Consider the following 26,557-nt stretch of genomic DNA (forward strand, 5'->3'; position numbering starts at 1 on the left):
AAGTACTGCAAAACTGTGCCAATTTAACCTAATGCTAGGAAACAGAAACTCTGGAACAGAAGTGAACACAAAACTTTATGTAAAACTAGAGATTTGGAAATGCAGGAGGGACTGGGAAGTTTTTAGAGTTGATAAGAAGATGTATGGAGCTAAATATGGCACAATCTTGGAAGAAAAGCTGTTAGAGGCTGAAGAAGACTCAACACTGGGGTGAACATTCACATTCCAGTAGAAAAACAACCAAAAAGATACATCCAGAGGTTTGTGTCAAAGGATATTCATCTAGTAGAATGGCCTAGTCAAAGTCCAGATCTAAATCAAATTTGAGAGTCTGTGGTAAGATTTGAAAATTTATGTTCATAGACTCTTTCCATCCAGTCTGTCCAGGGCTGAATTGTTTTACAAAGAGGAATGGGTAGTAACTATTTTTGAGTTCTTTCACATAAAAATCAGTAAGATACAATAAAAGTTGGGGTTGTAATGTGACCAAATGTTAGTGGGGTGTGAATACCTTTGCGGAGCGCTGTACATTTGTATGATTTCAAAGAATCTTTTAGCAAAGGGTTCGGTTCAATTCAGCTAGGTTCATGTAGCTTAAGGTTTCTTTGTTAGATCTGTTCCGTAGCGCACCGCCATCTTTATTTCCACACTTGGCACGTTCATGGCTCCATACTGCTGCGAGTGTGTGTGTGTGTGCGCATGTGTGTGTGTGTATGTGTGTTCGAGTGAGAGAGGCAGAGAGAGAGAGACAGTGTCCCCAGAAGCATGCGTGACTTTGTGCTTGAACTTGCTGCGACTCAGTTGCACAGACTCAGACCGCTCCATTTTATTATTCTTTTCATTTAAAATGTCAAAAGCTGAAGACGAGTCCCGGCCTTGTGTCTGCAGACGTTTCGTTGCATCTGTGTGTGCACCTGTATACACACACGTAGATGTGTGTGTAGGTGTGTGTGTGCGTGGGTGTGTGTGTGCGTGTGTGTGTGTGTGTGAGTGCAGAATATAGAGTGTTTTTATGGACAGCTGTTGCAACAACCTGCTGTGACCCTCACAAGGGTTACTTGTTGACATGCAGCAGACTGTTACAGGCTTCTCCACCTCCTCTTCCTCCTCCTCTTCCTCATCCCAGCTCATCACCATCTCCTCCATGATCTTCCTTGCTTTCCACCCCTCCCTCCTGTTCCTCCTCCTCAGTGCTCCTGCTTCCTCCTTGATTTGATTGATTCACCTTCCAGTTTCGTCGGTCTTTTTGCTTCTGTAACTTTCTCTCTTCCTCCTCTCCTCCATGTCCTAATTTCTCTCATCCTCCTCCATTTTCATCTGTTCCTTCGCCTTCATAACCTCACCTCTTTTCATGTCCCTACCCTCCTCCTTCTCCAAATCTTCCTCCTCTTCTTCTTGCGTCTTTCCTGCTCTCATCATCTCACTCTTCTACATTCTCCTCTTCCTCTTTCCTTGCAGTTTCAACAGTGTGTGTTTGTGTGGTGTGCGTACGTGCAAATTCTTCCCTTCCCCTCCCCCAACCAGTTTCGCCTCGCTCACTTCCACCACCTCACCACCCCTTCTCCTCCACCCACCTCTTACCCCACCTCTCTCCTCCCCTGCTCCTCTTCCTCCCTCTTCAGTCTCATTTTCACCCTTTGCACCTTCTCTCCTCTCCTCCTTGTCTCCTTTCTCATTAGTCCACCGTCTCTCCGATCCCTAACATATCTTCACTAATGAACAACTGTTATATATCTCCCTCTTAGCTTCCTCCTTTCATCCACCACTCTTCCTCCTCCTCTTCATCCTCTCTTGTAGCTCGGTGTTCCGCCCATCCTCTCTTTTCCACCACCTCCTTAGCTCTCCACCTGTCTCCTTCCTTCTTCTCGCCTGTCTCTTAGTCTGCCCCTCGTCTGTTTTCCTTCGCATTCCTCTCCACATTTTTACATAACTCATCCCTCCATCCGTCCATCCATCCAAGAATCAGACTGAACAGATTGAAGACTCTTCCTGTTGTCATGAAATCCTCAAATGAAGAGAGCTCTTCGAACATAAATTCAGGACACAGACTAATGGTCACTAGCTTCACAGAATAGCTTCCTGCTCGGCTTTACAATGACAGAATTTGGAGGAATATTTGCATATTTTTGCCCTGACAGGGATTTCTGTTGGGTCACTATTTACAAAACACTGCCAGCTAATTCAATAAAATGTTGCCAAAATATGAGTTTAAGTAAATGATCATTTAAACGTTCATTCCTTCACAAAAATATTATCACAAATCAATCAGTTTGATATCAAACTTTAATTCAAAAGTGACAAAGTATAACTCCAACATAAACCGGGATGCCGGGTCAAGCCAGAAGGCCTAACGTTGCATGCTAGTGTGTATGCCTTGTTCTTATGACATTTTCTGTCTCCTGATCAATGGACTGTTATGTGACGGCAGTAACTCCTCCCTCACTGTACCGTCGTTCTATGGATGTACAACTGAAGGAGGTTGTCCACGAAACAGATAAAATAACTTACCAAATTGTACCAACCGGTGATGTACTGCTCTGGAGAAACAAAGCAAAGCAAACCTCGAAGTCTTCATGAAACATGTATATTTACACTGATAGTAAATCACACATGGTTGGACTTTGAGTGACGTCTCAGAGCAATTTGGCTCCACTGGAAGTGGTCTTCCAGTATACATATAAAACACTTTTTGTGTTTTATATGTGAAAAATGTCACATTGGCTCTGCTACATAAAATCCTAGAAAAACACACTGAAGTTTGAGAGCAACATGACCAAAATTATGAAGAGTTTTGCAAGACACAGAAAATTAAACACAATTGATCAGAGTTGATTTAAGGTTTTGGTCCTGAGGGCAGATATGAAGCACACTGTCGGCTTGCAGGCGCCCAGCTCATTCCCATCTTCATCCTCTCTCCACACTGCACTGCTGATTCTTTCACTCATCCTCCCCCCTGTTTCCAGCCTTTCTCATCCAGCTGAGTGTGTCTGTAGTTACAGGTATAACAGTATACATGTGGGTGGAGGTGGTCAGGGCTCTTTATTGCATTTTATTCTCCTCCCCTGCGCCGCTGTGCTTACTGACAGAGACAAGAACATTTGAGCAGAAACTATCTGGCCTCTCCTGCTGCAGCATGCAATCAGAAAAGGCTTGTTGCAATGAACACTAGGCCTCACTTTCAAATGGGCTCCACTGCGCCCCCTTCTGACGACTGGAAAAAAAAGGTGTTTCTGTGAACAGCCGAGAGACAGATTCCCTGAGGACAAAAGACTGTAGGCGGGGTTTGGAGACAAGGCCATCTGCCTGCTGTGGAGATCTGCTGCTAGTGCTCTGAGATTCACAGAAACCCCTACACAAAGTCTTTATTTAGATACTTCAAGAGCTAGGTGATCATCCAATGTCATATGACTAAAACACGTTTTTATACCCCATGGGGAGGCACAAAAACAATGTTGTTCAATCAAAGCCAATAGCACGTTTTAACCAGAGATTAGTAATTTGGGAGTTCTTCAAGTCTTCCAGTATACATAGAAATATCCAGATAATTTAACCTTTAACTTGTGGAAGTGATCAAATAAGCCAGGCACCCTTTCCTCCAGTGTAGTTCAGTGGCTTCTTGTCCATGTTATTAAAAATCTTTAAAAAACAGAAATGGCATCAAACACCTTTTTTTTTTTTTTTTAAATGAAGTTAGTGCATGTTTGTCCAGCAATCTGCTTTGTCATCACTGTTTTAAAGATAATAATAAATAGCTTAAGGGTTGCTAATCAAAGGTCAACCAGGTTCTCCCAGATCATTCAAATAAAAATATTGGAAATAGTTTCTGCTTGTGGGGCAAAAAATATTGCTTGAGTTACCATCATTTTAAAGATAGAACAATATAAATACACAACCCCCTACCCCCATAAATTTATAATTTTATCATAAAAACATCTAATTTTATTAATAAAATGCTGTATGAACCATTTTATGAAGCAGCACAATTATTATTATTATTTTTTTTATTAATAACTTCTTTGGGACTGGAGTGTGATTTGGCAGTTTAATGTCACTTTATCGCCATCTAGTGGTCAATATGGCACACTGCTGCTTCAGGTTTTAAATCTCGGTGCTTCATAATTTTGCTGAAAAACAACACTTACAGTGACATATGGGATGACTTTACTCAAAAAACACTTTATATAGCAAATTACCGCAGCACATTATTACCCGCTTGATGGGTCAATTTTTTTTTCATGGCCTACTCAAAGTCTAGACTTAAATCAGTCAGAGACTTTGCCATAAACAGGTTAATTATACTCCGAAAAACTCTCAGATATGGCTAAATTAAAACAATTTGGCAAACAATTTGGCAAACAAAATTTGGAGAAAACTCCTCCACAGTGATGTAAAAAACTTACTGCTAGTTGTTGCATTTATGTTATCCATACATACTTTTTTAAATATAGAGGCATGTTACTTTTGATAAGTTTTTCATTTAAATATCAAAATCATAATCTGAAAACTGCCTTTTGTAATTAGTATGTAATCACAATCTGGATTAGACAGTTTTAGCTAATCTCCCCCATTTATATAACTATGTGAAAACCTGAAATATCCAAACTACTCATGCTACACTATCTTCTGACGTCACTAAGATATGAACCCTGTCAGGAGGACGTGTGTATGTGGTAGCGTGGCCGAGCGGTCTAAGGCGCTGGATTAAGGCTCCAGTCTCTTCGGGGGCGTGGGTTCGAATCCCACCGCTGCCATAAACCTTTTTTGTCTTATAACTCTTTGACAAAAAAAGACATGTCTGACATTTCATGTAATTGACTCTGACTACGTGAAAGTGGACAAAAGTGACTGTTATTTTAGCAACTTAGCACTTTCTATGCTTTGCAATGCTAGATCATGTTCGAGGTAAAGAAGATATTACAGTTGTTCCACGTTTCTACTCGAAGTTGTCACAGGTTTCGCTTTACTACTTTATCAGGAGTATCAGGAGTACTCATACTCATGTTTCTATTCAACAGACATTCGCTCTTAAATTACTTCACACGGTTACACTAGAATGTGTCTGTTTCTTAAAGGGATCGCCTCCTTCAGTTGAATAAAATGCACATTTATCTTAATAACGGTATTAAGTGATAAAAGCCATACATTTACATATTACAAAAGTGTACAATTACATGTATTTTAAAAAAAGTTTGCTTAAAGGCAGAATGCGGGGCTTTGGATGCGTTTAGCGTTTAGTTAGGACTGGGGAGTGTGAGAATTCCGATGCGATGAGGAACAAGTGAATGCAGCACGGCATCGAGAGGAGGAACTAAAGAAAGAAAGAAAGCGTAGAAGGGGGGGTAGAGGAAGGAGCCCTAATGAATTCAGCGTCGCTGTGTTGGCGCGAATGCGACCGCTTACATAGCAATTAAAAGATCCTCATTGCGATTTTGGTCAGATTTTGTAACTGGCCGCCGCTTTTCTTTCGCCTCCAACGGTCGGCGACGTGTGCAGCTAGCTTCGTTAGCACCTTATTTATCATTGTCACATTAATCTGCTCCCCCTTTTTTCTTTCCTCCGGTCGGAGTCACGGTCCTGATAATAACTGAGCGGCACCGGGACAATAGAGGAGCGTTTCCCTGGAAGAAAACGACAAGTCACAGCTGTAGAGGGGAGAAAAATGGGGGTGAGTTGTGTTTTTGTTGTTTAATGTTGCCTTGAAATGTGAGTGATGGTGAGAGGATGAAAGGAGGAGATGATGGTGATGGAGGTGGATGGATGGAGCTAAAGGTGTTTGGCCTCATCCAGACAGCTTAGTTAGCATTGGAGTGTTAGCTCATACATACTTTGCCTAGTTCCCCCTGTTATTAACACGTCATTTCCCGTCACATTTCTGACATTTACGTGCTAGTGTGTTGTGATGTTATTAGCAGGCTGTGTTAGCCACAAAGGCCCGAGTGTGTTGCCTTCACCCACCTGCTAATAATGAAAAAAAAAAAAAAAGTCAGGCTTTCTGGAAGTTTTTCCCCTCTTTCCTAACAGACACAATCTGAACGTGTTCAGTCAAACTTCTGGTTGTTCCCTCACTTTCCCCCTGCAGTCGTAATAAACCCATCCACGTGTTTTCTCAGTCTGTGCTTGGTACACAGTTAATGCTCCCTGAGCTAAAGTTGGCAACTCGGCGTGCATTCCAGTTCTTGATTGTCCCTGGGTCTGTTCAGGCCTGCAGTGGAGCACTTTTCTTGCTTAATTCCTGCTTGTTTGTTGGTGGAACGCGAACGCATCACTTCGGCAATGTAAACACACCACAACAAACTTTATGAACATGCAGAAATCAGATCAGGGTTTGACATTCTTGCTGCTTGCACGAGTTGTTGCACCAGCAGGACATGATATGGATGATTTTCACGTTTGAAGGCTTCAGGGAAAGCGTGGCGTTTAATTTAAAGTGTTTCCACAGAATAAGAATGAAAAATGTATTTTTTTTGCCTTCAATTCCCATTTTATTCTCCAGTAATGTCCAATCAATATATCCATCCATCAAGATGTTTATATATCTGTCAAACTGTCCTGTCCCTAAGCCTATGCAATAAGCAATAAATCAATTAATCATGTGATAAATTAGAATAAAATCAATAGTTTCCATTAGCATGATTTGGTTTTTCCTTTTTTCCCTCTTTCCACCTAAAACTAAATGACTAAAGTCATATTTGGTGTTTTAGACTCAACTGACCCTTTTTTTCAGGACAGTTTCATTTACAGAGACGTCATCACTCTTTTTATTTGTTGTTTCTTGTTGTTTTGTTTATTTTTTGGGGATATTTAAAATATCTTCTAGTTCCAGAGTTAAATATTCTTTAGCATTTAAAGTGTAATAATCTTTGAAAACATGTTCTTCCATCATTATGCCATTTTAAAAATGGTCTCAAAACAAGTATGTGCTGTTTATCGCAATAACTTCAGGGATAGCTTATCATCTCACAAAATGTATTATCATGACAGGCCAAGCTGTTCACTTTCCTCCATCATCTATTTCTTTTGTCCACCATTTTTTTTCGTTGGCTATTTATCAAATTGTATATGAATCATCTCTTTTTCTGTGAATCCGTCCTTCCCTCCTTCTGTTAGTTCCTATATCCATCTATCCAATTGTCCTTTTGTCCGTCCATCCAGATGTTTTTCTTTCTCTCCATCAAGCTGTTTGGAGTAGAAACATCTTTCATTGTCCCACAATAATGTTCGCATAATTTGATTTCAAGTGCAACAATTTCATTTGATCTGCAAGACTGATCATATTTCTTGTTATAATCATGTGGGTTGTTCATGTTTTTAGATCCTTTTGGTTTATTTATTTTTGTATTTGTAAAAATAAATGTTACTCTTACTTTATTGTGCACGAAGCAGCAGAACGAGCTATTTATATTTAACACATTCCTGCAGAATAATTGCATCAAATGTTCGTCATGTGCTTAATTCAATTGTTCAGCCCGACTCTCAGCAGTGAGGACTTTCATATCTGGTCAAAACAAAGTTGACATTCAAGCTTTTAAACTCTGCAACACACATTTAAAAAACTTTACCATGTTTTTTGGCCAATTCATATATATTTTGCTGAATGTAAACATATTTTGTAATAATATTTTCTCCTAATTCGCTTCAATTATTTCAAACTAAGACTGTTAGATTATCTGTCACACCAAATGTGATGGACTTTGAAAAAACTTTTGTTACATGAGATGCATTTTATTTCCTTCTGCCATTAATATATGTGCATTTTTTAAAAATAAAATCACAATTAGTGTTATTTAAAAATATCCATACTAATCTTCAGGTTATGGCAAACTTCATTGCATTTTAACTGGGTTTCGTATGATGCACCAAAACTGTTTAGCAACACTGTGAAGTGTAAGGTCAAACATCTTGAAAGGTATGGATTCTTATTTAATTATTTTCTACGCTTGGATAAATATGAGAAAAAAGAAAATGAAGTAATGAAACATGTTTACGTTTCTAGTGTTTACTCGCTGCAGAACCACAAAATATTGTGATGAAACTTCAGTCCATCTCACTTACCTGTGCCCTGGATGCACAGTTGTCACTGCGACACATGGCAGTGGGAGCATCATGCTGTGGAGACTCTTTCCTGATCGATTAGGGACAAGAAAGCTGATCGAATGCACCCAAATGTGACACAAATGAGGAGGAAAACCTGCTGGAGGCTGCAAAAGACTTGAGACAGGTGGAAGTTCATCTTCCAGCCAGAAAACCAAACGCTGGAATAGTTTAGATCAAAGTTTGTCAATTAAAATGTGATTAAAAACATCTAATAATAGTTTTATGCCATGTAATGATTGGTCTCATTCTGGAGAAAAAGTGTTTTTACTTTTCCTCCGCTTATCTTCGCTCCATAAAGTCATAAACTCATGAAGTCTGTCCTCATTTCCTCCTTATTTTCTGCATTTTCAGAGGAAATCCAACAAAGCGAAGGAGAAGAAAGCCCGGCGTCTGGAGGAGAGGGCAGCGATGGACGCTGTGTGTGCAAAGGTGGAAGCTGCTAATAAGGTATTTACTCAAATGAACATATGAATGGCACGTGGTGCTAAAAGGATATCGATAATTAACACTCCATATGCCTGGCTCAGGTTTCTTAGCTACCACAACTATGCGGATGACACTCAGCTGTACATTACGATGTCACCAGGTGACTCTGAACCCATCCAATCACTGAATAAATGTTTAGAACAGATAAATGTGTGGATGTGCCAAAACTTTCTCCAGCTGAACAGAAACAAAACTGAAGTCATTATTTTTGGACCTAAAGAGGAACGATCTAGAGTCAATGCACAGCTTCAGTTATAACAACTAAAAACTAGCATCAGGCCCGAAACCTGGGAGTAGTGATGGACTCGGACTTGAACCTTCAGAGCCACATAAAGACAGTAACAAAATCGGCTTTCTATCACCTGAAGAACATCTCCAGGATTAGAGGACTAATGTCTCAGCCAGATCTAGAGAAACTCATTCATGTGTTTATCTTTAGTTGCATTGATTATTGTAACAGCGTCTTCACAGGTCTGTCCAACAAATCAATGACAGAAAGCTGCTGCAGCGCTGCTCTTCTCACTAAAACCAGGAATATAGAGACATAACACCAGTTTTAAAGTCCCTCCACTGGCTCCCTGTAGCTCAAAGAATAGATTTTAAATACTGTTGTAGTTATAAATCACTGAACGGTTAGCACCACAATACATCAAAGATCTGCTGTTGTTGTATCAACCTTCCAGACCTCTCAGGTCTTCTGGTTATGGTCTGCTTTGCATCCCCAGAACCAGAACCAAGAGAGGAGAAGCAGCTTTCAGGTACTATGCACCAAAAATTTGGAACAAACTTCCAGAAACCTGTAAAACAGCGGAAACCCTGACTTCTTTTAAATCTCAACTAAAAACACACCTGCTTAGAATTGTATTTGAAATGTAATATGTAACAATGTATTGTCTATTCTATGATGCATGACTTTGTGTTTTTTTGTGTTTACGATGTAAAGCACTTTGAAAGGCCTTGTTGCTGAAATGTGCTATACAAATAAAATTTTATTGATTGATTGATTGTGCATAATTAAATCCACCAGTTGTGTTTGAATGTGAACAATCTGGCGAAGATTGTTTACAAACATCATCCACCGGCTGAACAGCAGCTGCTCCCTACCAAACCTTCAACAAACATTTCTGGCCGTATTCCTGCTATCAGTGGTGGCATCAAGCAAATAAATAAACAGCAGAATCATCTAAACCACAGGTGTCAAACTCCAGTCCTGGAGGGCCACTGCCCTGCAACTTTTAGATGTGCTTCTGCTGCACCACACCTGAATAGAATAGTTAGTCATGAGCAAGGCTCTGGAGAACTTATCTACACAAGGAGGAGGTAATTAAGCCATTTCATTCCTGTGTTTTGTACTTGTGGCACATTGAAAAACTGCAGGACAGTGGCCCTCGAGGACTGGAGTTTGACACCCCTGATCTAAACTCTCCTATCTCGTTGTTCCTCGTGATTATTACTGAAACAATTAATGGTGATTGAAGTAATCTGCAGCTGATTTTGTAATTGATTAATTAACTGGAGTATACAGACCCTGAAAAAGGTCAATTACTGAAAATAAACCCACTCAGATCAGTAATTAAACCGAAACTGTACAGAAACTATAAAAGTTTTGCATATAAAATGAAAAACAATTTTTTTTTTATCTGTAAACACATTTACAAGCCAAAAGTTCTTCTAGTTTTAGCTTCACCTTGTTCAAATTCTGTAGAAAATATACTTAAAAAATATCCTATTAAGCACATTTTGCTGCCAATTATTTATTGGTTGATTAAAAAATAATTATCTCTGTTGTATTAGTGTTAAATTAAGCATAAATAGCTAATCTTATCATTTTTAAGCTATAAATTCATTCTTTGCTACAAATGATTAAGAAATCCTGTCAGACAATAACATGTTTTCTGATTTAAAAAAAGGAATTTAATTACTTGTTTATTAGTATTTAACAGTGTGATTAAGTTTGTCAATTACTAAAATAATAGTTGGTATCAGTCCGGTCTCGATCGTTGGCCCATCGAAATGAGAGTAGTGAAAAAAGTTTTGGCTTTGGCTCCGACAGGACGCTTTGATGCTTAATAATAAAATAAATGATAATTGTTTCCTCCTTCCAGCTCGACGATCCTCTGGCTGCTTTCCCAGCCTTCAAAAAGTACGACAGAAACGGGTACGCATCAGCTTCTGCACGTTTTTCCAGCTTTCCTCGTCTCTGATGCCGTTGAACTGATGATTTTGGTCTGGCGCAGGTTGAACCTGCAGATAGAGTGTAAGAGAGTGACCTCGCTCAACCCGCTGGCCGTGGAGTGGGCCTTCGAACTCACCAGAGCCAACATGCAGACGCTGTAAGAGGTTTGGTTCTGTTGTAGTGAAGGAAACTGAACACAGACGGGATCGATTGACATGGCGCCACCTGACAGTCAAGTCCAGTGGGTTTGGCAGTGAGCGACCAATCGGCAGCAAACTCCGCCCACCTGGAGGAACTGGACCTCAAAATGTCGGGTTTATCTTTACGAAAGTCCGGCAGTCAGAGTGGTTTGGTGGGAAATAATTGGAAAACATTATTAAATGTTGTCGGTTGGGAAAATGCACTTAAAACAAACTTTACTTAAATACTTTATTACCACTTAATTCTTGCATTATCTCCACCTTACTGTCAACAAAAATGCTCATTTCCACCTGCAGCCCCTGGACATTGGATGTAATCAAGCATAATTTAACAGAGTCTGAATTTGTGAAAAGCCAGGTTAGTGTTTAATTACATGCATGTCTGATAATTAAAAACAAAACTACATACCAACAGACAAAGAAAAACTTTCATTATTTGCACATTTTTGGAGATCTTGCCGTGGCGTCATGTCAATTGCTTCATCTGCTGCTTCATCTCACGCTTTATCAAAGTTTCTCCTGCTTTCCAAATCTGTTCCAATCCAGTGGAGATGATTGTAACATTTCTCCGGAGTTTGTGGGGTTTCAGAGCAGCTTCCTCTCTGCTGTCGCTGCAGATACGAGCAGAGCGAGTGGGGATGGAAGGAGAGGGAAAAGAGGGAGGAGATGAACGACGAGAGGGCGTGGTACCTGCTGGCCCGCGACGCAGACTCCACCCCCCTGGCCTTCTCCCACTTCCGATTCGACGTGGAGTGCGGGGAAGAGGTTTTATACTGGTAGGATACTCCGGATGTCCAGATTAAAACCCCGGAAGTGAGGTTTGTTCTTGCTTGCCATGCGTTGTTTGCTCTGCAGCTACGAGGTGCAGCTGGAGAGCAAAGTGCGGAGGAAAGGGCTCGGAAAGTTCCTCATCCAGATACTGCAGCTCATCGCTAACAGGTGAAAACCGCAGCCTCGGTTTTACACAGAGACCTTTGACTCCTCCCCTTCCTGCATCAACACTGAAACTGTCCATTTTAAATCAGACATGTCCAATGTATGGTCTGGGGGCCATTTGTGGTAGTTGAACTTTGAACTTCAAATCAAGAATGTTACACTTATCAGCTGTCTGGTTAAATTTGTAATATTATCACTGATAAATTCTAACCATAAAATGGCAAATGTTATGGAAAACACAAACTATTTGTCTTTTGTTAATCAGGTTTTAAACTGTTTTTAAACAAGCAAGAAGGACAACAAACGTTCAGCAACTTTTACTCAAGAGTAGATTCTGATGCATTAAACTTTTTATATCCTTTTTATATCTTTCAGATCTGCTTTGATTCACATTTCATTTATCTACAAAATTCATACCACTTTTTCATTTTTCCACAAAGTATGGCTTAATGTTTTTCATTTTATCTTGCTCATCTCATTAAAATATGTTTGTTGTTGAGTAGGTAATAAAACAAATTTACAATGATTTAGGAGTTTTAATCTTAAAAAAGACAACACATTTTTGTCTGGCCTGCATGTACTTTAATCTTGACTTTTATTTCCAAGTGGTGAATATATAAACTAATATTGTTTGTGCTTTTGTTTCCACTCAGTACGCAGATGAAGAAGGTGATGTTGACGGTCTTCAAGCACAACCACGGGGCTTACCAGTTCTTCAGAGAAGCTCTACAGTGAGTACAAGAGCTGGTTGTAATAAATAAGTATTTCAATAAATACTGAAAGACGTAACTCTTAAAGAGCACAATCTTATCTGACCTGAAAGAAAAATTGTAGACTGATTTGGGTTTTTTTTTTGTTTGTTTTTTTAAACAGCTAAAATCCTCCAATGCTCTCACTTCTCATTTTATATTTCCAGGTTGTCTATGTATCCCTTAAAATGTTTTAAATCCATATGCTTAAAATCAAAACCTTAAAATATCTTAAATTTATTAAAGGAAATCTCTGTCACATTATACACTGTAAAAACACAAACTCTTGCCAAGTATTTTTTGTCTAGTTTCTTTGTAAACTTGAAATAAGACAAAACTAACTTATAAGTAACTTTTCATCAAACAGTAGGAGCTTATTTTAAGTCAATAACTAGTGCTACTTACACTGGCAGGTTATTTCATTTATAACTTGCATTTTTTCATCAACGTAAAATAATTTTTGTCTTTATTATTGATATAGCAAACTCCTATATTGTGCTGAGAAGTTACTTTTGTTTTATTTCGTCATACTAAGATATTTGTACTAGAATTTAGCCCAATTTGTGTTTTTGCAGTTTAGATGTAAAAATTTACTAACAACGATCTTAAAAATTCTTAAACTTGAGTTGGTGGAACCTGTAGAAACCCTGACGCTATAAACGCTGCCAGCTGAGTTTAACATTCTGGTTTGCCGTAAAAGCTGAGCATTATGGGTAAAAATTGACTCTGCCGCCTCTCCTGCGCTAATAACAAACTTTTCTTCCTCCAACAGATTCGAGATCGACGAAACCTCGCCGAGCATGTCCGGTTGCTGCGGCGACGACTGCTCTTACGAGATCCTCAGCCGGCGGACCAAACACGGGGAGGCGTCCGCTGGCCACACCCACGGCGGCGGCCACTGCGGCGGCTGCTGCCACTGATGGGCGACGACTTTCGGAAGCTGTGCGTGCGTGCGGGTGACGGAGCGTTTTTCTGGTTTGGGGGGTCGAACGGCGTCAGAAACGAGCCGCAGGTGGAAGTCCTGATGCTGATGAGCTTTTTTTCAGGATTCTGTTTTGTGTGTTTGTTTTTATTCCTGCTGCAAAGACGGAAAGCAGCTCACGCTTTTCTCTCTTCTCCCAAGTTATTGACCCGCTCCCTCTTTTTTCACCTCCACCCTCCCATTGCCGTTCGTAGATATATTCCTGTCTCTTCATGTTCTGCAGTGTAACGAGTCGTTTTGATTCTTTGATTCTGTGGCTTAAGACTCGATACTGGTGCTGGTTCGGCCTCTAGTCAGTAGAAAAGCTTTAAATCATGTCCTGACTCAAGACGGCAGGTGTGAAACTTGAATGAGCTGTCCAGTTTGTCGACAAGTTGCAGCTTCTTGAAGTCTGATGTTTCTCCCTGCCTTACGGAAACGGTCGCAGGATTGCTATAATCTGCTCAATCCCTCATCATTCCCTGTTTGTATTTACGTAGAAGCCGCTTTAATCCTAATTTTTCTTTATTTTATTACCACTTTTAATCCAGAAGTTTAGATCACTTATTTTTGTCCTCCTCTCTTTTAACGCTTTACGATGCTGAATCGGTTTCCCACGCTCTAGTTTCTCCTTCGCGTTTCCCTCTCCTCTGTGCCTGAAAGTTCTGGAATATCCTTTCGACCATTTCGCCTCGTTTTTCAGAGGTCCAGATATCAGTGTTATAATGCCACATTTAGAGTTCAGATCACAACTTTACATACACTCAGCACAGGTGGAATAACTAAAACGGAGAAAAAACACAAAATCTTACAAACTATTTTGTTTGTCTTTGTACACTTTAAATAAGATTGAACTGACCTACAAGTAACATTTTGGTAAGATATAGGAGCTCGTTTTAATGAAATGATTCCTTTAATATTGATTTTAAAAAAGTATTAATTCCACTGGTAGATTTTTTTTTTTCATAAAAAATGTTTTAAAGTGAAATAATCTGTCAGTGGAATTGCAACTTGTTTTTGCAGTGTAGATACAGGCTCAACTATTTACATTCACTCCTATCAGTAGCCATTTGTACCTCAATCACATCTTATTAGACATTGTAGAGTTTGGTTATGTTGGTCGATTTCTTGGTTTTGATGTTGGTCCGGTTTTGCTTTCCAGACCCAGTTTGAATCCATGGTTTTGACCTTTGACCTGTTGGAATAGGTTCATGACTCCCAAGGTTTTTACCATCTGGCGAGAGAATTTTAGTAATTTTTAATGGCTTCCGTTTTGGAGCAGGATCTTTCTTGCTGGAAGTAGAAGATACAAAGAAACAGGTTAATGTTAAGGTCCAACTTCAACAGTTTTTACATTTGAGGATTACGCTGTTGATTAATTTATAGAAACTCTAACATATCTGGTACCAATTGGGAAAACTCCACCCAGAATTAAACCAGAATTGCTCCACACAACATTTCAGACATTCAGTTAATAAACATGTATGTAAATATTAGATTGTGTTTAGAGTTGAGCACCAAATTCTTGTTTTATTCGACTCTGGAAAAAGAACAGCATCAGTAAATGACTAAAGAGCCAACATAAACAAAACGTTCATGCAGTCGCCTAAAATCATCTTGATTTTGACCAGAATCAGGTTCAGAGGATTGTTTCTTTGGAAGATAATTCCTTCTTCGTTCCCCAGTATTAACTCGTCTTCATCGTCATCAATGGTCCAACAGCAGCTCTGAAATTCATTTTGCAAATTTTCTAAACCAGCAGAAATATGCCAAAATGTGCGGCTGCATGAAATTTAGTCTTAATTTAGTGGTGCAGTAAGTTGTTCTGCACATACGCATAACAATGTCTCACTAAAAAGTAATTGCTTAGTTGTTTTAAGGTTACTTTCAGATCCATTTATTTAAAAAAAACAAAAAACTTGAGAGTATTTTTCAGACTGATTCATTTGCTATTGCAAATCAGAAACCCTATTTTTTGCTTTTGTTCTCCCTACAGAATCTCTTCAGTTTTACATCCAGTACTGTTTGTTTTCAAATGCATGCATGAGGAGAAGATGGGAAGTTTCTCCATCCAGCATCATGATGAGGGTGTTAGGTTGGTACGTCTTTAAGGGGTTTGTTTTGTTTCTTTCGAAAGCGGTTCTATCAAGTTTTTGTACGGTTTTGATGCCTGTTGTAAAATGTGAACCTGGGGGCTGAAATGTGAAAAACTGCACAGGTCAGAAAGGTCATGAATCACCTAAATAACCGCATGGCTGACTGAATATGAAGTGAGACTTGCTGATCGTTTCCCAACTAAAAAAAGAAAAAGTTTTCTGTCTTTTTCAGTGATCAGGAAAAGGACACAAGGACCAGGAAACATGCTTATTTCTACTATAACTCACATTTTTGTACCATTTAGGTCACAATTAGATCAATGCTGTTCTGCATAGTCTCTCTCTCAGGTCAGTCAATCATCTTTTCAGCTTCCTGTTGGCTCTGATCTGGAGTCTGTTTCTTATGTAAAAGACTTTAAACACAACCTGAATAGTGAAAACACTGAAATCCCTGTAAGTAACTTGTTTGGTTTTAGTTTGTTCCAGTTCCTTTAAAAATGTGACATTGCATGAGAGTAAATTTAGATCTGCTGCAGGCTGTTCTTGTTTTTTTTTTGTTTGTTTGTTTTTTTTAAATAAAAACCCTCACTGAGAATTGAGGAGGATTTCTGTAACCAGTTTGTTTTGAATCCAGTGAGTATTTTTGGTTTCTTCAACGTCCTTCTCTTCATTTTCATTTTCTCTCTGTACATAAGTATAAATATATATAAGCTGTTGTGGATTCATCCTTTCGTGTCTTCTCGGCCTTTTAGGGGCGAAACGCTTTTTTAAGAAACGTGATGTTGAATTAAAACAAACGCCATGTTTGAGAGTGCTTGTTTCTGTGACAATGAAAGGGAAAGTCATTCTGCCTTGTCAGTGTTTTATTTGTATGTTACAAATAAAGGAAAGTTGTCTGACTTCATAAGAAATTTTCCCTTTATCAGTTATTTTATTGCACATAAATGACAAGGAAACACCTCTATTTTCCACTTGCACATGTTGCTTTGAGAAATCTAATTTATACATTTTACTAAACAGTGAAGTTTAATTGAATAAAAAATTATTTATAGTTTATTCAATTTATTTGGAAAGAGATACAATAAAATATGTGAAATGGGTAAAAATTCCAAATCATTTGTAATATGAATGTTACTTTTGGCATTTTCAAAAAGAATTAAAACTTGACTGTCATTTCTATATCTGATTTTAAAATAATTGTATTTAATACATTATTTGCTAAGTAAGTTTTAATTTTTTATTGTTTAAGTATGGTTAACTGAAAACATTTAGCTGATTTTCAATAGATAATATACGTAAATCATGACATACATTTATGTAATTGTAAAAACTATTTTATTTCAAAACAACAATATATTCATATGTATGTCCATAAATTACAGTTTTGATTTTTCATAGTTTTTAATGTATTTTTTATTTCAAAATTGGAATATAGGTTCCATTATATAATTCAGTTTTTATTTTTGAAAAAAATTATCTCATTTTGAAATAAGCATTATTTATAGTAAAATTTAAAGTTTTTATATTTTAAAATTTCTGATTGAGGTCCTCTTTTTTTCTCATTTGCAGAATGATGCATGAACCATGAGATGAGCATTTTTCAGATTTTTAATTGCGGAAACCTATGAAAAAGTGGAAGAGCATAAAATAAATTACAGCACATAAAATGAATTGCATAAAAAATTTTCATAACATCGTTTTTAGTCATATTTAACTTAGAAAAAGAAAATGCATAATGACAGCTAGTTATATATAATTCACATAGTTAAAACAGTAAAAAAAACAAAACAAAAAAAAAACATTTGTTTATAATATTTTAGTATACCTGCATAGAAAGTGGTAAAAATTATTTTTCCGCTCTCGGAACTAATCATAGATGTTTCCGGGGGACTCTTTAAGGGGTCCCACCAACACCGGACGTTGTTAGTGCGCTTCGCTGCAGAAATGTCCTGAACAGACCCAGTAATGAATGGAGGTTTTGATACTGTGAGCGACCTTTGTTTACATCCAGTCGCGATGACATGAAGCTTTAAGTTTGCCTGACCCGCCGCTGGTGAGTGATGCTAAATGTTAGCCTAGCCTTTTCTCCCTGTGATTTGTCATCGTGCTATTTAAACGCCTTTAGGTTCACAGTAAAGCTGCCTGGGGAAGGAACGTCTTCACTTTGTCTAAACTCATATTAGCTTGATCTGTTGCCTTCTCAGAGCTACCATGGCAGCGAGGATGAAGCTGAAGCTGAAGACTGTGTTTGTGCTGTACTTCATGGTTTCCCTGATGGGTCTCATCTATGCATTGATGCAGCTCGGTAAGTAGGAGGGCCAGAAAATATGGAGCTAAATTGGTGCCATAAAGTTTGTTCAAACAAACATAAATAAACTGAAGATAAATTATTCGAAACTGGAAAAAAAATGTGAAACTGAGAATGAGATGAGTTCACAACTTGTTTTCAGACACAACATTTTTCTCTCAGTTTTATATTTAATTTTATTTATTTATTTTTGACATGGTGGAAGGGTCTCAGATGACAGCATCCGGACAAAATATTCCCAGTTACTTTCAGGAACTGAAAGTAACTTTAAAATCAATATTCTTTTTTATGCCAAACAAAATGGCAGTTTTGGGTGTGTTGACATCATTCCGAACTATAGAAACACAAGATTTTCCAACTATCAAGTCTTCAAAAACTAAAAATACTATTAATCTATCAAATCGATTCATTGCCCAGGCCAGCACTGCGACTGCACAGAGCACGACCTGCCGAAAGACCGCGCCATGTCCCGCCTGCAGGAGGAGCTCTACCGCCTCCAGGGCCAGATACGGCAGCTGGAGAAGGCGAAGCAACCAGAGAAGAAACAGCCTCCTAAGTCCTCACTTTCCACCATCTTTATCATCACCCCAACATATGCCAGGTATTCCTCCTCCATTCTCTGGTCCCTTCGGTCGCCGTCACCATTGATATGCTTCACAAAATGTGAGAAGTTCCTAATTTCTTGAAGTTCAACAAACGACAAAACTAGACTTACAATATTTGTACCAATCATCAAATAGGATTAAATATTTTAAGTATAGCAGCTATAGTTTGTTAAATTTCAACAGTGTCTCCAACAGTGGCAATTATGTCAAATTTAATTATTAATCAAAATAAGACAAATTGGCTTAATCGTTGCATCTTGACAGAAACCAAACTATAGGTTTATAGGAGAATACATATGAAAACATAAGGAATTTTCTCTGCTTTAATTCCTTAATTTAAGCCATACTTTATAGAAATTGGGTAGGAAAGGCGCTTCTATCTTTTTAGGACAGATTGCTCCTTATCCCTTATTGGAACAGTCTGGTTTTATGGACGTGATTCAGTGACTCACAGTAGTGGCGCCTTAGTTTGATTTGTAAACTCTTATTTTTTCTTTTTGCTCATGGAATCCTGTGGATTTGTTACCCCAGAACCTCAAGCATACTACTACTGTCTGCAATTGTATACTCTTTATTTGTAAATCAAGTTTATTTAAAAAAAAAAAAAAAAAAAAACGTCTGATCCAGAAATGTTTATCAGTGCCCGTCTTCGTCTCCTTGTCACAGACTGGTGCAGAAGGCCGAGCTGACCCGTCTGTCCCAGACTTTCCTTCACGTCCCTCAGCTGCATTGGATCCTGGTGGAGGACTCGCCACGCAAGACGCAACTCGTCTCCAACTTCCTGTTGAAGAGCGGCCTGACCTACACGCATCTGAACGTTCCCACCGCAAAGGAGCGCAAACTGCAGGAGGTGGGCTCATACGCCATTTTCACATAAAATCGGTTTTGTCTGACTATCCATGATTACATTCTAGAAATCCAAAATGACATTTTGACCGTCCCGAATGATAATTTAGGATATATGCATTCACTTCCTGACTGGGCAAAGTACCCAAAGTTTGTACTTCAGTAAAAACATCACTATTTCAACATATTTTTACTCAAGTAAATGTAGCCATCCAAAGAATTAATAAAGTGAGAGTAACTTAAGGTAAGTATTTGGTAAAGAAGTCGATTCAAATACTGAGTAACTGATCAATCAGTCATTTAATGTTTAAAAATTACATCATCAGAAGGACCAAAATATAAAATTAAGAGAATTTGGAAGTTTAAGAACCAAATCAAAATCAATCCCATAAGAAACAAAAAAATAACAAAATCAGTCTAAAGACATTTTTCCAAATCAGTTTCTTTTAATATAAAACTTATGAGACTTTAACAGTCTACACAGTCTGTGTCTGGTGAATGTTTTGTTAATTTTAATTTTACTCAAGGAAGAAATACTTCATAATAAAATTACTCAAGTGAAAGTAAAAACTACAGCCCAGTAAAAAATACTCCTAAAAGTACATTTTTAAAAAGTTACTCCGGTAAATGTGCCCAAAACTGCTGGTAAAAATAATTCAAGACATCTTGATTGCAATTGTGACTTGTCAAAAATTACATTTTCATTTATCTGAGTTAAGAATTATCTGTAAGTCCCCCTTAAATTTTCACTGGGCGTTCAAGTCGAGTCAAAGTTTATTTATGTAGCACATTTACATAAACCTCAGCTGACCAAAGTGATTCATAACATCACAGATGATCAAAATAAGTTTGATTTTTTTTAAAAATCATCGTAATAATAATAAAAACAACAAAACAATTTGGTGAAGTACCAAAAATATGAATAAAAACCCACAACATTAAAGCCTGCTTTTATTTTACTCTGACTTTTCACTGCTGACCTCAGGGTGACCCCAGCTGGCTGAAACCCCGCGGTGTCGAGCAGAGAAATGAAGGACTACGGTGGCTCAGAGAAGACAGAAAGACTGAGCCGGGGGACGACGCTCAGCAGGGCGTGGTTTACTTCGCCGATGACGACAACACGTACAGCCTGCAGCTGTTCGAAGAGGTTTGTGAATGTTTGCTTTCTGCTTAACACACGCTTCCTAAAGGTGCTTAAAATCCTGGGAAGGGCTTGAAGATTTTCAGGGTTTGCAGAGTTTTGTAATAAAGTTTAACCCTTTGGTTGTTGAATGACGTTTAAAAGTTTTATTTACAGCCAAAATTCGATATTTTCATAATAAAAGTTGCCAAAAAAATTCTTGCTAAATTTTGTGGCATTTTGTTAATAGAAATAATTTTAGTAATTTTGATTGACCTAAAACAAAAAAAGTTTAATTTGATTTAACTTCAGATAGTGAGGAAAAACGTGTATCTTTTTATTGGACGTGTGAAAACACCATTTAATTTCATCTGTATTTTGCACTTAAGGATTAAATTTGAGCATGAAGGTGATTATCTTCCACACAATTTGTTTAGATTGTTTCAATGTAATGTGCCAAAAATTAAAAAAATTTTTGTCTGCTTAATTTAAATAATGGTTTTGTTTCTGCATAACCCGATGTTTTTGTCAGATGAGGAGCACTCAGCGGGTTTCTGTGTGGCCCGTCGGGTTGGTTGGTGGGATGAAGTTTGAGAGCCCTGTGGTTGAAGGAGGAAAGGTGGGTTGTTGTCGTTTCTCTGTTAAGATGCTTCCTTAAGTTTCTGGCTATCAATCCAGTTCAAGACATTTTGACAAACTTTGACTGAGGGGAAAAAAACAACATAAGTTTTATTTTCTGTTGTAATAAATCAGATTAATCCGACAATAGATTCCTACAAGATTGAATGCTGTGGAATAAAATGGATGTTTGGATAAACAGAAAAATAAAATAAAAATGTTTCCTACAGCAACAGATTAATTTGCACAGATTTTTACACTCCTTTTAATAAAGGAATATTTCACACAAAAGGGTTATGAAGGGTTCATAACCCTTCACTCTCATTTGTGCCTCTTGTGTTCATTTCTTATAAGTTGGATGTTTAAGTTTGTAATTCCATCTGTGTCAATTTAGACAAAATAATTATGCAGAAAAATAAGTTAAATACATTGGAAAAGCTCAGGAAGGCTTTAATAAAAAGTAAGACGGTTCAAAGTCTGTTAAGTTCATTGTCTGTTAACTCATAAAGTCAGTCCACGGGCCACAAATGGCCCTCGAACCACATTTTGGACACCACTGATATAGATGCATCTTTGCAAATCAATGTCAAAGAGTTCCATTATTTTAACCCTCGGAGACCAAAAAAATAGAAAAATATTTTCAAAGAGAGATAAAGTTCAACTTGGTAGATGGTTTGGTAGGAATACTTTGGACATTAAATTATATTTTCAGATTTTTATTTTGGTTTGTTTTTCGCAGTGTTTTATATGACATTATTAAATATATTTAGCATTTTGAACAAGTGTTGCGCATAAAAATGACACATGTCCACATTTTCTGGACATTATAAAGTCATTCAAAGATTAAACAATATGGTTCAGTCTCTAAGATTGGGGGGAAAACCAGTATTTATATTTTTATTTGTTTGAAATAGAAACAGGATCTTACAGGGTTATGAGTAGATTAATGATTAGTATCATAACGTGTTAAAGCCTTAACAGATCATCAGTTTCTTACTTGATTCTTTCTTTCAGGTGGTTCGCTTCCATACCGGCTGGCGGCCCAGTCGGCCGTTCCCGATGGACATGGCCGGCTTCGCGGTGTCCCTCCGATTGGTCCTGGCCAATCCGGACGCTTGCTTTGACGGAGAAGCACCAATGGGCTTCCTGGAAAGCAGCCTGCTTAAGGGTCTGGTGACAGTGGACGAGCTGGAGCCCAAAGCAGACAACTGCACTAAAGTACGACACGCTGCAGCTGCTGTTTCTGTCGCAGAGACTAAAACTGCACTTTAAATGCTCGGCCTGTTAGCACGCTCTCTGATTGTTTGTGTTTGATTTTAAGGTTCTGGTGTGGCACACCCGGACAGAGAAGCCGAAGATGAAGAGGGAGGAGGCGCTGCAGGTGCAGGGACTGGGCTCAGATCCCGCTGTGGAGGTCTGAGCAACATAAACACCAACATTAAAAAGCTTCTGCTCATGGTTCAGCTCATAAATGAGAGCCACAGGTAACCGTTCTGGTGTTTTTTCTGAGCTGTTACGCAGTTTTATTTAATGATTATTGGTGCAGATTGAACAGTTGCCTACAGGGGGCGCCAAACACAACATTTTGAAAGTTTATATCAGGGGCCACAAATTAATGCACGAGTAAGACATAAAATATTGATTTAGCTGATAATTTAAATAAAAATGGAAATACATAAGTTTTCACTATTAAACGGTTCAATAATGTATTAAACACTTCAATAAATGTGGAATTTATTTCTTATTTATTTATATTTATTGTGGGAAGCATCTAAAACTTCAATCTATAGTTTTAGAAGTTCTTCCGTTATTTTAGTATCCTGTCTTAGTGCGGGATATTACAGTATTCTAGTGGGACTTGATTATGTTTTTAACAAAAGGAATTAATTGTGTTAAAATTACCAGGTTAAATGTAATCAATTAATTGAAACTAACTTGTTAAATCCCTGGCCCTATTATATAAATAGATCAATCTTTCATAATTTAAAAAAATATAAAGCACATTTTTTGGTTTATTTTAATATAAATAAGTATACTATTATTATATATAAACATGGTATTTACATTAAAAAAAACATTTACAATATGCTGCTAAATAGGGTTATGTATTTAATTTACAGTTTTTTTTACATAGTGGCATTTTTGTTCCTCCATACTTTCATGCTGTATTTTGATACACAAATGAAGGTTTTTCATGTTACCTTACTTTAGAGTAAACCAGTAATTATTTCCAGCAGCAGCTGGATATATTTAGACTCTATGTGGTTTGACCTCAACCTCTCTGCAACTCCATTTTTATTTATTTTCTTAAGATTCAAGGACAAATATTCATATGCATGGCTTTTGTTTTCGCATGATTAATGTCTATAACTCTTAGATATTTTCTAAAGCGTGGACGAGTTCTGTTCTTATTTAAATACTTCTGAGCCCAATTAGATCATTAGCAGCAATTCTCCAGCAATAAGACATATTCACCACATAAACACTAACTATAAATCTAGTAATAGAGCGAACAAACCAGCCTCGTCTCCACGGTGCAGCTGTGACACAATCCTGCGATCGAATGGTTTGACGCCCAGAGCAGCTTTAGAGCTTATGTCTTGCACCATGAAAATTCCTGAATGAGGAGAAAACTGCTGACGCTCATAAACGCGTATATTCACAGCGCAATAAGCAAACTAAAAATGCACACTGTGTTGCATTTCCACTCTGCAGAACACTTGAATTTGGCTGAAATGGGGAGGAATCAATTTTTGTTTTTATTTAAGCTGCATATCAAGGTTTTCTCCCACAACATTGTCTGCAGTCAAACAGACTGAAGGTCATTAAACTCCATCTCTGTAAAATCAGCCTGTGCCTGCGTAAGAAAAAATAGTGCCTGTGAGAAAGTTTATCTGCTGGTGTTTGTGTATTTATTATTGTGATTATTGTTCTCTACATTGTACAGTGTGATGATGTCTGACCCAGGCCTTGTCAATAAACATGTTTAATCTGTGATGCGTTCAAGTGTCAGTTTATAACAGACCATTTAAACACAAAATAAATGAATAAAATGCCTCACCACAACAAGCTTAATGTTAGCCGTTATGTGTTTTTTGCTCATTGTCATGTTGAAATGACCAAATGTGCTCCAGTTTCAACCATCTTTCCCAAACTGTCACCCTCTAATAAAAAACAAATATGAATACCATTTCCAAAACAGAAGAAAACAAAAGACAGAATAAAGGAGTAAAATTCAGCTAAAAAATTCTGACATTTTTAATTATTCTCAGAAATGTTCTAGAAAAAAAGTTGAAAATTTCTAAGATGGAAAAGTAAAGACAAAAAGGTTGACTTTTGAAACTCAGAAAATTTGCAAAAGTTGGCAATTTTGGATTTTTGGGGGAAAAAATGAGAAAATGTCAATATTTTTAATAGGAAATACCAAATTTCTCAAAACTTCTGTTGTTTTTTTTCTAGCAAGTTGTGTTTTTTTTTTTTTACTTTTCAAACTCTTCTAGAAAATTTCCTAACGTAATTAAAGCATTTCTGAATTTCTTTCTACCATGACCCTGACACACCATCAATCAACTTATAGAATACATTTAATAACACGTGATGGTTTAAGCAGAGTTGTTGTTGTTTTGTTTTTTTTCATTCAATTTTCAAAAGTTGTGATTTCTGAAACTCCATGTTTTTTTTTTTACAAAACTTCTGAGATTAATCTCAAAATTTTATTTATTTTAAATTTTTAACTTTTTTGGGGGGGGCTGCGGATATTAACTCTTTTTTTTTTTTGTATTTTTTTCTGTCTAATGGTGATAATTTGCAGGTGTAGCCTCAAGACTATCCAAAGTCAAATGCCGTGAAGAAGAAGAGTATTTTAACAAAAGAGCCATTTAGCTTACAAACGTATCTTAGCAACGGCACTAACAGCGGAGCTAACAACGGAATTTATTGACATTCAGAGCGTCAAAATGAACTAACAGCTTTCTGAAAGTTATTAAACTCATTTACAATCTACATATTTAGATACTCATACCTGAAGAAGGGGAGTATTTTAATGAAGAGCCGGACACGGTGCTTTTGCTCGAAGGAGGAAGTTCCGGTGCTCTTCACTATAGCGAGAGCAAGCGCTAGACGCCCCCTGCTGGTCGAATCTGACCACTGCTTCAGCCAAATCAGACTAGTCGGCCTCTTAAATAACCAAATTTCAATCCATCACAGCTGCACGTAACTATTATTTTAGTAATGTATTATTCTGACGTAAACATATAAATCTCCATCTCTCTTAATGAGCCCAAATGATTAAATGCAGGTGAGAGAAAATGCCCGAAACATCGCTATTATTAACTAGCGATAATAAAGCGGTTTTATTCACGGTAAAATCATCAGCTCTCAGGAAGCAGAGTTTCTCTAAATGAGACCAACTTGGTGAACAATAAGGACACCAGAGCAGGATTTTCCTACAGTTTATATGTTTCACGGAAATCAATAAACCGCAGTTCATAGTTACCGGGAAAAGGACAAATAGTTTCTTCCTATTTTGGTCCCAACCAGAGGAAAATGAAGATGCAGCTGCATCCATGAAGACAAACTATAAACCGTGAGAAATGAACCAGCAGCGGGTTGAACCGGAAGCAGTGTGAGCTGCACAAACCAGGCGCTGAAAGGAAACCTGATGGCTGCAGACGCCGCAGCCCAACTGTACATAGAAATAGATAGATAGTCTGGAGGAGACATGCGCAGTAGAGAGGCTGCTGATGCAACGTGACTTGTTACGTCAAGACATAAGACTGTAGTTCGGGGGAGCTTTGATGCTTATGACGTGTGGACTGACGTCATAGCAGGCTCTATAGTTGCTCATTCTTGATCTCCATCGTCACTTTGCACTTGTTCGTGGTAAAGCTCAGATCTCCTGTTCCAGTTATTTTAGCAGCTGAACTCACCAACAGAGGAATCATGGCCAGCAGTTCTGCACCAGTAGAGACTGTAACCGTGGAAGCCCTGGAGGCCGTGGTCGACCGCCTCTTCATCAACATGACCCCAGAGGAGTGGCTGAGGCTGGAGACTGGGAACCCAGCACCCAGCACCAGCTGCACTCTGGGGGACATTTGTGGAGAGATCTTAGAAATATTTACATCCAAAGTTCTGAGAAATCTCCACAAACAACTATTTACTATCGAGTCCTTGGAGGCGGCCGTGGGGAACAAAGTGCCAGAGACCTTTGTTGAAATTATGGGCGTCGGTGGAGAATACCGCTCTGAGCACGCGGAGTATTTAAACCGGCTAATCGTGAAATATCTGTTGCATCAAATCTATCACAGCCTGGACTCCGACTCAGATGATCCTCCAAGGAATCATGCCGACCAGGGACCTCTGA

General features: G+C 38.1%; 2 protein-coding genes and 1 non-coding gene across 3 annotated transcripts; all 3 read left to right on the forward strand.

Moving 5' to 3' along the window:
* Nucleotides 1-4,669: 4,669 nt before the first annotated feature.
* trnal-aag (transfer RNA leucine (anticodon AAG)) lies at nt 4,670-4,751 on the forward strand. The gene has a single exon. It is a non-coding gene; the product is annotated as a tRNA-Leu (tRNA).
* Nucleotides 4,752-5,300: 549 nt separating this feature from the next.
* On the forward strand, nt 5,301-16,597 carry naa40 (N-alpha-acetyltransferase 40, NatD catalytic subunit). Its single transcript, XM_055051190.1, has 8 exons — nt 5,301-5,665; nt 8,446-8,541; nt 10,686-10,738; nt 10,818-10,913; nt 11,574-11,732; nt 11,812-11,895; nt 12,546-12,623; nt 13,414-16,597. The coding sequence occupies exons 1-8, from the start codon at nt 5,660-5,662 to the stop codon at nt 13,559-13,561; spliced, it is 720 nt and encodes a 239-aa protein (XP_054907165.1). The 5' UTR covers nt 5,301-5,659; the 3' UTR covers nt 13,562-16,597.
* Nucleotides 16,598-17,609: 1,012 nt separating this feature from the next.
* On the forward strand, nt 17,610-24,190 carry b3gat3 (beta-1,3-glucuronyltransferase 3 (glucuronosyltransferase I)). Its single transcript, XM_055051147.1, has 8 exons — nt 17,610-17,751; nt 17,903-18,003; nt 18,424-18,607; nt 19,278-19,461; nt 20,443-20,604; nt 21,110-21,196; nt 22,210-22,413; nt 22,517-24,190. The coding sequence occupies exons 2-8, from the start codon at nt 17,910-17,912 to the stop codon at nt 22,613-22,615; spliced, it is 1,014 nt and encodes a 337-aa protein (XP_054907122.1). The 5' UTR covers nt 17,610-17,751; nt 17,903-17,909; the 3' UTR covers nt 22,616-24,190.
* Nucleotides 24,191-26,557: the final 2,367 nt, after the last annotated feature.

Source organism: Poeciliopsis prolifica, unplaced genomic scaffold (genome assembly GCF_027474105.1).
Source record: "Poeciliopsis prolifica strain line A6 unplaced genomic scaffold, Auburn_PproV2 SCAFFOLD032, whole genome shotgun sequence".
NCBI lineage: Eukaryota > Metazoa > Chordata > Actinopteri > Cyprinodontiformes > Poeciliidae > Poeciliopsis > Poeciliopsis prolifica.

Excerpts from the sequence above, each read along its gene's own strand:
- naa40 (XM_055051190.1), top strand. Across the intron at positions 11,896-12,545 it reads CTGCAGCTCATCGCTAACAG|TACGCAGATGAAGAAGGTGA; the intron begins GTGAAAACCGCA and ends GTTTCCACTCAG. Across the intron at positions 12,624-13,413 it reads TTCTTCAGAGAAGCTCTACA|ATTCGAGATCGACGAAACCT; the intron begins GTGAGTACAAGA and ends TTCCTCCAACAG.
- b3gat3 (XM_055051147.1), top strand. The coding sequence starts at position 17,910 with ATGGCAGCGAGGATGAAGCTGAAGCTGAAGACTGTGTTTGTGCTGTAC. Across the intron at positions 18,004-18,423 it reads CTATGCATTGATGCAGCTCG|GCCAGCACTGCGACTGCACA; the intron begins GTAAGTAGGAGG and ends TTCATTGCCCAG. Across the intron at positions 18,608-19,277 it reads ATCACCCCAACATATGCCAG|ACTGGTGCAGAAGGCCGAGC; the intron begins GTATTCCTCCTC and ends TCCTTGTCACAG.